Raw genomic sequence first — 11,544 nt, 5'->3', positions numbered from 1 at the left:
GACCAATCAGTGTAATTCACTATATAAACAGAATAAAGAAGAAAAATCATACGATTGTCTCAGTAGATGTATTCATTTTAAAACTTACATGATAAAGCTCTTAGCAAACTAGGAAGTTTCTTAATTTAATAAAAATACAGCTGACATTATACTTAATGGTGAAATCTTGAAATACTGAAGTCAAATAAAGTTCATATAGGGTGCCCCATCATCTATTCTCTTCCTTCCTCTCTACCTTCGTGAATTCCCCACTCCCACCTACTTAGTGCTGTTGTTGTGTACCAGTGCTATAGGACAGAGTAGAACGGCCCCATAGGGTTTCTTAGACTGTAATCTTTACAGAAACGGATCACCAGATCTTCTCTCCCTAGGAGCATAGGGGTGGGTTTGAACTGCCAGCCTTTCGGTTAAGCAGCTGAGCTCTTAACCATTGTGCCACCAGGGCTCCCTCCCTTTTTGCTAAACCAACCCCTTGCTGTGGAATCCATAGCACAGAGTAAAACTGCCACATAGGGTTTCCAAGGAGCGGCTGGTGGATTCAAACTGCTGACCTTTTGATTAGCAGCCGAGCTCTTAACCATTGTGCCACCAGGGCTTCTCCCTTTGTGCTAGCCATGGTGAAATACTTGCAGTTCCTGCAATGTGCGAAGAATGACAAAGCATGCCTTTACTCATGCAGTCCCTCTGCCTTAAATACTCTTCCTCCTTCTGTCTGCCTAGAAAACTTGATTCATCTTTTAACACTCAACCCAGACATCATCTCCACTATGACACTTTTCTTGACACTCACTCTCACTCCTTATTGTGTAAACTGACCACTTTTTCTTTTACGCCCCGTTCCATCCTATACAGGTGCCTGACATAGTGCTACAGCATTTCATTATACTATGTGTGTGCTTGGCCAGGCTGGAACATAGTTTTATAGATGAATGAAGATGCCTCTCTACAAGACTGCAAATCCCGAAAGTCAAGGACTGTGTCTTACTCACCATTGTCTGCCCGAAACTTAGCTGAGTGTTTAGGACATAGTAGTTGCTCAATAAATATCTGATTGACTAATTAATCCTGTCTCTGAGTCTCGAACTGCCTCTGTTTTCTTCTCTGGCTTTTCTTCCTCCTTCTCACCTTTGATGAAGACTTTATCAGGTTCTTTGACTCCCACTCTCATTGTCCCCCCACCCCGACACACACACAAAACAAGCAGCCTTTATTGCAGTATAACAAAACACTTTCCAATTCAGCAACATTTTACAATGCACTCAGCTTCAAGGGTTGGGAAGGAGAGCTTTAAAAGGGGAAATTTCAGTGGACATTTCTAAAAGCAAAAAACTGTCCCAGCCCTCCCACCCAAATAAAAATCCAAATATCACTTAATTTTATTGCCCAAGAAGAGGCTGCAAGGAAAACAGCAGGCAAAACTCTGGCAATTTCAGTACAGATCATGCCAGAGACAAAGGAGCATTCAAAGCAGTCGTCAGTATGGCGGGTTGTGCTGATTATTTCTGTAGTTGTTTCTTCCTCCCATTTTGTGTCCATAGCCACCTAGGTCCCCTCCATAGCCCCACCACTTCTGTTTCTTCTATAGCCCCCACCAAGGTCTCCACCACAGCCACCACCAAGGTCTTCCCCATAACCACCCCCAACACCCACTTCGGTCTCCATCATAGCCTCCTCAGTCTCCGCCACAACTACCTCCTTGATCTCCGCCATAGCCTCTTCCTTTGTCCACACCATAGCCACCCCCACTTCTGTCTCCACCACAGCCACCCCACTTCTATCTCCTACGTAGCCACCGCTGACACTTCTTTCTCCACCATATCTGGCCCCACTTCTGTCTCCACTGTAGCTGTCTCGGTCTCTACCTCTGCCCCCACTGCCTCTGTAGCCCCTCTCTCCATCATAGCCTCTCCCCCGGAAATCTCCTCCTGAGGGAGGAGGCTCCTCTGGTCTGGGTTCATGGCACTCATGCAGGAATCCCTTTGAGCAAAGTTCTTATTTCTACATGATGGATTAGGGCAAACCCAGTCCCCATTTTGGGGACCTCTACCTCTCCCCTGAAAGCCTCCACAACCTCTGTACTCTCCACGCCTTGCCATTCACCTCCACTTCCACCTCCTCTCATGAATTCAGGTCTTCTGGTGGCAAAGGACACTTTAGTGATGTTGCAGGGAATTCTTTTCCATCAAACCAGTCAATGGCTGCCTAAGCTGAAGGCAGGCCACCAAACGACACTGTCACCTCCCCTTTTGGCTTCCCCATGTCCTTGTCTATGTAAAGACTTATCACTGGTTTTCCAGTCTTCTTATTTGTCTTGATAACTTCTATTTGCTTAAAGAATCCCCCCACTTGATCAGTAAACACACCCTCCCCAAGTCTTTGCGCAAAGATTGTGTTATTATCTGAATTATGAGATTCTGAATCAGCATCTGTTCTAGCTACGTAATCCCTGTGACCACGGAAATTTTTGAAGCTGCCACAGTAACCACCACTTGATCCTGTCATAGGAACTCTCCCATCCTTCTCATATCCCCCACAGCCCCACGGCCTCTACCTTCTCCCTGTGACCCACCATATCCTCCATTATCTTCTCTATACCTACTCATATCAAGACAGTCGTGTGTGGTGGCTGTAATTTTCCCTTTGGGAATGATAGGACTGCTGGTTTTGATTATAGGACTCATGCTGTGGGTCATAATCTGGCTGCTCATCATACGAGCGTTGACAATTGATCACAGCCTGACTGCTGGTCCTATGAATCTTGTTGACCATAGCCCGATTGGCCACATGAAGACGCTTTTCCACCTTGGCCTCCTGGTGATTCCGTGTTTAGCTGTTCCCGGTTATTATAAGATTGCTGGCCGTAAGAACTCTGCTTTTGATTCTTATAATCAACGTAGGACTACGAATAACCTGACTGGCTTTGTCCATAACTGGAGTAGCTGCCATAGTTCTGTCTATATGAGGAATCAGTCATTTGCCCATAGCCAGAATAGCTTTGTGGTGCTTGTCCATAGCCTTGGTTGCTTTGATTTCCATAGGAAGAATAACTTTGCTGCTCACCCCCAGACTGACTGTAACTTCCAGAATCCGACATGACTAATGGCTGTGGCTAACAGCCCCCAAAGCCCACCAAGAAAAAGGAATAAGAGAGCCAGGCAGTGCAGCTTCTGGAGCTGTACTGAGGGAGGGTTTTTGACTTTTCATTCTCCCTCGTTTTTGCTATGAATTCCGGTGATACAAGCAATTTGTGCTCGTCTGCTAACCTAAAGGTTGACGGTTTGAACCCACCTAGTGGCTCCTCAGGAGAAAGGCCTGGTGATCTGCTTCCATAAGGATTACAGCCAAAAAACAAAACAAAACAAAACACCCTATGGAGCATTTCAACTTTGTAACACATGGGGTCGTCATGAGTGAGAACTGACTTGATGGTAACAGGTTTGGTTTTGGCTTGGTTTTTGTTACCACTCTCCTGCATATCTCTCACATCCATTCACATATCTCTCCCCCACCTCTCTACTGCTACCACACTAGTCCAGGTTACAACTGGATCTGTACAGTAATCACTTTACCATTCTATACATATTTATTCTGACTGCCTTCCAATCTTATCCCCCCCATCCCAGTTTTAGTGATGGTTTCAGAATGCAAATCTGATCATGTCCCCCCGATATACTCATAGAGAGAGAGAGACCAATTGCCATCCAGTCGACCCCACCTCATAGTGACCCTGACTCATGGCAACCCCATGTGTGTCAGAGTAGAACTGTGCTCCAATGGTTTTCGATAGCTGATTTTTTTGGAAGTAGACCGTCAGGCCTTTCTTCCAAGGCACCTGGGTTGACTCGAACCTCCAACCTTTTGGTTATCAGCTGAGTGTGTTAACCATTTACACCACCCAGGGACTTATTCTCCCATTGTTTACCCTCAGACAGAGCACTCTGTTTCTTTCAAGATCTTTTACACAATTCATAATAAAGCTATTGTTTACTTTTTATTATTTCTCTCCTCAATTAGGCAGTTGGCTCCATGGGACAAGAAATGTTTCTGCCTTGCTCTCTGAAATAGCCACATTGCCAAGCACACTGTCTGGTCCATAGCATTTATTTAATGAATATATCTACCAGTATTATTTTATGAATAAATGTTTGTTTATAAATAAATGATTCACTTTGCACTTGAAGGGAACTTAACACTTTTAACACAGAAGTCTGCACAGCTAGCACTTATGTCTTGCACTGTTTGCTTTTCATTTTCCTTTATCAGTCTCATCTTCCTGGTTAGAATAGATGAGATTGTAAGACTCTTGATGACAATGACCATGTCATACTGCTGTGACATCCACAATGTCTGGCAGGGCGGTTAAAGTAAATAAACAAATGCTTAGATATCGGGACTGGACTACTGGACATAAAGGCTGAGAACCATAGTCTCAGGGGGGTGTCTAGGTCAATTGGCAAAACACAATTCATAAGATAATGTTCTATATCCCACCCTGGTGAGTAGTGTCTGGGGTCTTAAAAGCCTGCAAGCGTCCATCTAAGAAGCAACTATTGGCCTCTTCCCACCTGGAACAAAGGAGAATGAAGAAAACTGAAGACACAATGAAGCAATTAGTCCAAAGGACTAATGGCCTGCATGAACCACAGCCTCCTCTAACCTGAGACCAGGACTAGATGGTTCCCAGCTACCACTACTGACTACTTGGACCAGGATCACAATGGAATGGGTAAAAATGTAGAATAAAATTCAAAAAAAAAAAAACTGAACTTACTGGTCTGAGAGAGGCTGGTGGAATCCCTGAGACCACGGCCCTAAAATAACCTTATAACTTGAAACTAAAAACACTCCCAGAATCCACCTTTTAGCCAAATAATAGTTGGGACTATAAAATAAACAATAACATCCGTGAAGAGTGTAATCCTTAGAACAGTCGACCGTATGAGACCAAAAGTGCAGCATTTGCCCAAAACCAAAGATGAGAAGACAGGGAGAGACAGGGAAACCAGACTAACAGAAACAGGGAGCCCAGGAAGGAAATGGGGAGAGTGCTGACACATTGCAGGGATTGCAACCAAAGTCATGAAACAATTTGTGTATGAATCATTGGTTGGAAAGTTAATATGCTATGTAAAAAAAAAAAAAAAATATGCTATGTAAACTTTCACCTAAAGCACAATAAAAAAAAATTTTTTTTTTAAGAAACTTGGTTTCTCCCCTTGTGCCCGGCAATCACGTGTCAAAAGATACGAATGAAACTCTCTGGTTATGAGATTTAAAAAAAAAGAATTACGTTGGTCTCAAAGAGGAAGTCTACCTCTGACCTATCAGTCTTTGCAACACATAGGTTGATGGCTGCAGTAGCAGTAATCTTTCTTTCGTCATTTCTGAAAAATAGGAGTAGTAACGGAGCAAGTGAACAGTTCTGTTTTAGAAAATTGCGTCTTGTGACTGGACTTTTTCTTCAAAGGTAAATGTATTTATTATATGCTTTTAATCTAGATGAAATAGTCATTCCCCAAAAGAAAATGCCATCCAATTGTTAGTGGTTTTGTGTTTTTTTCTTTTAACTTTATTTGGTGGGTAAGGGTTGTGTTTGAATGGCTGCATTAGTTGGTAGATTTTATGGCAATCCGAAATTCTCTAGTGCTGGGCAGATCATGAAAAAGCGTATATAGCACTGTTGCTGTTTTAATTTATGCCTCTGTCAAACGTTTTGGATTGTTGTTTTCCAAAGGAAATATGTTTTCTGCTTTTCTTGGCCTGGTTTTGTAAGTAGCTATTTCCTTCTGGCGTTGTGTGATGGTTTTGTCACTCTGGGTGGGGTGGCCTAACTTATTTTAAAGTAAAATTGCTTTGGGAAGGTTGTAGATTCAGAGCCACTCACATGAAGGCAGGATTCTATAGAAGCCTACGGCCCTCCCCTCTCCCATCTTCCCGATGGTAGGGTCTAGGGTAAGTTAGTACTCAGTACAAACATATTTCGTCATGCTAAAGATACTATATCAATACTTCATGGTGCTCTGCAAAGAGAACTTTCAACGGAGAAATCAGAAAAGAAGCAAAAAAGGTGCTTGAAAAATCCTTGCCACTGTCAGTTCTGTTGTGGTCTGCACACTTCCTATTATCATGGCTCTAACTGCTCACGAAACTTACCTGTTGGCATCTCGTTCTCTGCTTAGATTCTGCGATCTGAAAGTGTTTTGTCAAGTGTAAGGTACTTGATAATGTTACTATCGCTGCTGCTGTAACTGGTACGTGACAAAGAGATGTCCTTCACCCAACCTACCCCATGTCCATGGGCTTGGAAATTGATTAACTTTTGAGAGCTGAACAATTAAAGCACATAAACAATTGATGACATCGGTTGTCTACATAAATTACCTTAAAACAGCAGAAATCGCAGACCTTAAAATTTTTTATTATGGGCTTGCCTGAATATGAAGTAAATAATCAGGGATGCAAACAAAATTCTATGCAGAAAAATATTCCCTTCATTTTTATTTATTTAATTTAAAGTTGGGAACAACTGATTTCAACAAGCAGGAAACTGGTTAAGCAAGTTATAGTACATAGATGTAACAGAAAGGTCTATCACCATTAACCATGTTTATAAGAAGTTTTTAGTGGCATGGAGAAAGGCTTATAAAAAGTTTAATTAAAAAAAAAAAGCGGAGGCTATAACCTCAAGTAGGTTTAAAAAAAGGAAATGAATGAAAATACAACTAAAAGGAAATAAACCAAAATGTTAACAATGGATAGTGGGAGTTTGGATGATTGTACTTTCCTGCTTTTTTATACTTTTAGTACCAAGACAAAATTAAAAGGAGAAAATACAAAAGGCTTAGCAAAATAAATAAAACCATAGCCTAAACAAGGATACTGGCGTACTTGAAAAGACAATATGTGAACAGAAAAAAAGCATCCTATGGAGCTTAGAGGAAGTTTGTCAAAGTTTGCTCTGCGCTGCCAGGAAGAGTGAAGTGTGAGACACTCTGTATTAAAGTCATCCATTCAGTCCCTAGGTGGCAGTGGCGTCACTAGGGTTGGTGTCACCCAGTGCAGTAACTCACTTGTAGCTAAAACGCCAGAGAATTTGACCAAATCAGCAACTGTATAAGCATTAAAAAAAAAAATAAACCCACTGCCGGCGAGTCGATTCATAGCGACCCAGCAGCAACAAAAACAACAGTTCCAGCTTGTTACCAGTGCAGACGAAATCATGCGATTCAAGGCGTCATTTTAATTGGTGATAATGACACCTCTGATGAGATCCAATTAGAAGGTTCAAAAAGTAAATTACCATAGAGTTTTAGACTTGTAGGTATATTAATACATGTATGCTGGGCTTACCCCCCCCCCAAAATTTGTTCTTATAAGTAACTACAGAGATATTTTTATAAAAAATAAAAAATTTCTGCTCAAACACTGTACCCTCTAGTGACGCCACTGCTAGGTGCTACAAATGGTTTGCGCTCAACTGCTAACCTAAAGATTGGCGGTTCAAACCCACCCAGGATACTGTGGAAGAAAAGTCCTGATATTCTTCTTCTGTTAAGATTACAGCCAAGAAAGCCCTATGGAGCAGTTCTACTCTGTAACACATGGGGTCTCCATAAGTTGGAATTAACTCAATGGCAACTATCAATAAAATCATCCATTCATCTTTTCCCATACTTAAATAAATGCCTACCAAGAAAAATTGTGGTTATTATTTGGCTTTCTTATAGATGTTTTGATAGCTAGAATACACTGGTTGCAATATGTTTCTTATGTCATTCCAGTTTATACACCAATCTCCTGTGAGTTTAGTTGGTGAGAATCAGTTCTGGAGAGATTGATCAATTTGTGGTGGCCGACCAGTTCACATTTTCGGACCTGCGAAGCCGAGGACCATCTGCTGAGCTGCGGTAACGACGCCATGTAAAGTCTGTGACCATTGGCTTCATTAGAAGAACATTGTCGACTTGGCTCTCCTTGTTACCCTTTCTATATTAATATCACAGCCTCAGATTTGGCCTCGCATGCCTCTCTTTTCTGAGTTTTCTAAGAGATAGCTTTTTTATTCTCAGGAGAAGACAGTATGGGAGGAGGTTCCTCCAAATCTGAACACAGCCATGGTGAGTTCATGAGAGGAACCATTACCTGCCTCACTGCTGACTTGCAATGAACTAGAATAACTGGAAATGGTGTGGAAGGGTTGTAATGGGGCAGCACTGACTAGTGCATTTCTGACGCCGGAGAATCAGATTTTACTATGATGCAGAATCTAATGCCAGGAGGAGTGAAAAGAGGAGCCAGAGAGAACCATGTGGACCTCCAAGCTTGAGTGAAGGACTCCTTCAGTGCTTGACTGTATGCCAGATGAATAGTTTAGGAGAATTGAATTCATTCTCCTTGCTGCTGCCCTGGTTGAGGTGTTGGCATTTGGAAAACTCACTATGGCTGCCTTTGGCCAGGCAGTTTAATAGCTGCCCTGCTGACAAACAAGCAAACAGAAAAAGGTAGCAATTTCCATGGTCAAAATGACTTTGGGAACCGCTAGTCCTGGAGTTCACTTTGGTTCTCCATACCCAAGCTCATGATTCTCTGCTTAGGTCAGAGGGGGCATCTCTCAATGGGTTCCCATAAAAATCTTTGAGGAGGGAGAGACATGAAGTGTTTAAGTTTACCAAAGGGACATGTGGCTGCCAAATACTAGGCTCTTACTGCTTTCATTTGTGTAGGTGATTTCTTAAGTCCTAGTTCAAATTTTTATTTTAAAGGAGCCAGGAATTAAGAAATAATATTCTCCCTTCTTTAGAGTGGCAGCCCTGTCCTAAATCTTCGCTGATTGCTTGGGTAGGATGAGGCATCCGTGGACACTTAAACTGGAAGGATTCCATGAGAAGTGGCAGACACACTAATGCCTTTCGTGTTCTCTCGCAGGCCAAAAAGACACCCTCCGCACAGAGGAGGAGGCCACAGAGGTTATTTCTGCACCCTGCCCTACTGCCAGCCCCAAGTAAATAAGCATTCTCCCACCCATTTCATCTTCTACCACATGGCATTGATTCTGGGCTGAGAGCTTTGGCTTGGGAACCTGGGGTGGAGGTCTATGGAGAATAGACTAGAAACAAACAACTAAATATGGTTTTTGACCTTAGGGTTATGGTTCTCTGAGCTTCAGGAGGTCCCTGGGTTGCACAGGTGGTTTGTGCTCAACTACCAGCCTAAAGGCCAGCAGTTGCTACCCACCCAGAGGCTCTGCAGAAGAAAGGCCTGGTGATCTTCTTCAGTAAAGATTACAGCCAAGAAAACCCTGTGGAGCAGTTCTACTCTGTAACATACAGGGTTGCCCTGAGTTGGAATTGACTGAAAAGCAGCGGGTTTGGTTAGAGCTTTAGGAGACCCATGAGTTGCATAAATGTACTGTGTGTGTGGACCTATGAATATTTTGGGGAGAAGAGAGTTCACAGCTTTCATTGCATTCTCAAAACGATGCAGAACTTGAAAATAAAAAGTTGAAAACCAGTGGGTGGGCGTGAAAGTCAGCCAGTAAGTGTAAAAGCCATTCCAGGGGTTTGCCCATAGGTGGAAAAGTTATACTCTGGCCTTTAGGAAAGGCCTTCAAAAAGCTCAGCAGCTCATCTGCTCCCTTTCTTTCCCAAAACAGCAAAGAGATTTATTTGATTTTGGCCTTTTTTGCTGGGGTTCTACTAACACTGATGCTAATGGCCTTTATCTTCCTCATCATAAAGAGCTACAGAAAACGTAAGTGGTCTCCAAGAGATGGGACAGAACTTCTTTCTCTGCCATTAAAAATAGAGTTAACTAAGAGTGAATAGGAGCCCCTAGGTGGTGGGTGGTTCAAACAGTTAATGTGCTTGGCTGTTAACCAGAAGGTGGAAAGTTTGAGTTCACCCAGGAGGTGCCTCAGAAGAAAGGCTTGGTGATTTACTTCTGAAAAATCAGCCATTGAAAATCCTATGGAGCACAGTTCTACTCTGACACACGTGGGGTGGCCATGAGCCAGAATTAACTCAACATGACAGCCCCTGGTTTTGCTTATGAGTGAATCAGAGGCAGGAATGGGGAGTGGGCAGAATAAAACCTGCTTAGCTCACCTTCTCTGCAGACCCAGACCTCAAATTCCTTCACCTCACCCTCCACCTTTCCCACCTCCAACACCTCCGCCCTGCCCCTATGCCTTGCACCCAAGATTGAGGGGAGAGGCTTCTCATCCCTCCAGACCCCACTGATGGGACTTGTCCCTCTCTTTCCTCGCCCTATGGCAGGTCGCTCCAGTCCCCGGGGTCTGGATCCTCACTCAGATCCTCCAACTAAGGTAAGGTGACCATGCTGTTTCCAGGATACTGGAGGCCTGCTGCCACTAGAATTTTTCCTGATACTCTTCATTATTGATTACAGTGGCAGCATGCTTTCTGGACCCTGGGCAAGTGACTCTTTGGGTTTCCTCTGACCCTCTAGACCAGCGCTTTCCAAACCTCAATTTGTTTCTAAAGAGAGTCTCAAGACCTTGCTCCAAACTCAACTCACTCATTCCTCCCTTTTCTTCCTCTGCAGCTGTCAGCCATCCCAGAGGAGTCACTTACCTATGCCAGCATGTCTTTCAAAACCTCAGAAGCAAAGAGCAATCACTTGACTGAAAACTGTTGTACAGATGTGGACCCCGTTGTCTATGCTCCAATTAAAGTGGCAAACTAGCCCTGCCTTTCCAGTGAGGCAGGCATCCAGTTCCTCTCATTTCAGTGCCATCACTGTATGTTGCTTTCCCTTATTAAAAATTTTAGACCACAACCTGAGTGGAACTGCAGTCAAAGTTGTTTGGGTATGATCTGGCGATATTACTCAGCAATTTGGAAGACCAGTGTTCAGTCTTTTTCTAGGCCAGAGAAAAGATTACTGACTTTCCCACTTGGACCTACAGCCTGTTGAATCTTTTGAGGGCCGAGACTACCTCCCTCATATCCTTCCAAGTGTATAGCACAGAGCTCAGTGTACAGAGTATTCACTAGGCATTATGATCAACTTTGAGGAGCCAGCAAAGTGAGCTGTCTATCAAGGATCTCAAATAACAAGTTCAAGGATCTCAATGAACCTTCTGCAATGTTGGCTCCTTCTTCTTCATTCGTTTGTCTGTCTCCATGACCTTCTCCAGAGGTCATAAAAGACTGATAGACAGGTGATGGTACCCTGGAACAAGCTCAGCATTGATTGGGATACAGGTTTCAAACTCAGGCACTAACCAGATGCATTAATGTGGGCAAGTTTGTTAACCTTTTTAAGCCTCATTACTTTCATCTTGAAAACAGGGCTAATAACACCTTTCTCTTAGAATTAGTGTGGGGGTTAAATGAGATATCATATGCATAAGCACTGTATACATCCCAGAGCTCTATATAAACATGAGGTTCCTATTCCTGGGTGGTATGAATGGTTAACATGCTTGACTACTAACCAAAAGTTTAGAGGGTTGAATCCACCACCCACAGGTGTCTCAGAGAAAAGGTCTGGCTATCTAGCTCCAAAAAAATCAGCCACTGA

At 43.1% G+C, this 11,544-nt stretch overlaps 1 protein-coding gene and 1 pseudogene across 2 annotated transcripts; one reads left to right on the top strand and one right to left on the bottom strand.

Moving 5' to 3' along the window:
• Positions 1–1,474: 1,474 nt before the first annotated feature.
• On the bottom strand, positions 1,475–3,094 carry LOC126073430 (TATA-binding protein-associated factor 2N-like; annotated as a pseudogene).
• Positions 3,095–5,338: 2,244 nt separating this feature from the next.
• Positions 5,339–10,819, top strand: C3H1orf162 (chromosome 3 C1orf162 homolog). Of its 2 annotated transcripts, XM_049880115.1 has the most exons (7): positions 5,339–5,467; positions 7,782–7,907; positions 8,070–8,117; positions 8,926–9,001; positions 9,653–9,750; positions 10,275–10,324; positions 10,564–10,819. In XM_049880115.1, the coding sequence occupies exons 3-7, from the start codon at positions 8,081–8,083 to the stop codon at positions 10,702–10,704; spliced, it is 402 nt and encodes a 133-aa protein (XP_049736072.1). In that variant the 5' UTR covers positions 5,339–5,467; positions 7,782–7,907; positions 8,070–8,080; the 3' UTR covers positions 10,705–10,819. The 2 variants fall into 2 exon arrangements, with proteins under 2 accessions (XP_049736072.1, XP_049736071.1); XM_049880114.1 differs by having other exon boundaries at positions 7,782–8,117.
• Positions 10,820–11,544: the final 725 nt, after the last annotated feature.

The sequence above is a fragment of the Elephas maximus genome, chromosome 3 (genome assembly GCF_024166365.1).
Source record: "Elephas maximus indicus isolate mEleMax1 chromosome 3, mEleMax1 primary haplotype, whole genome shotgun sequence".
Classification (NCBI taxonomy): Eukaryota; Metazoa; Chordata; class Mammalia; order Proboscidea; family Elephantidae; genus Elephas; species Elephas maximus.
This window is presented reverse-complemented; position numbering and strand designations above follow the sequence as displayed.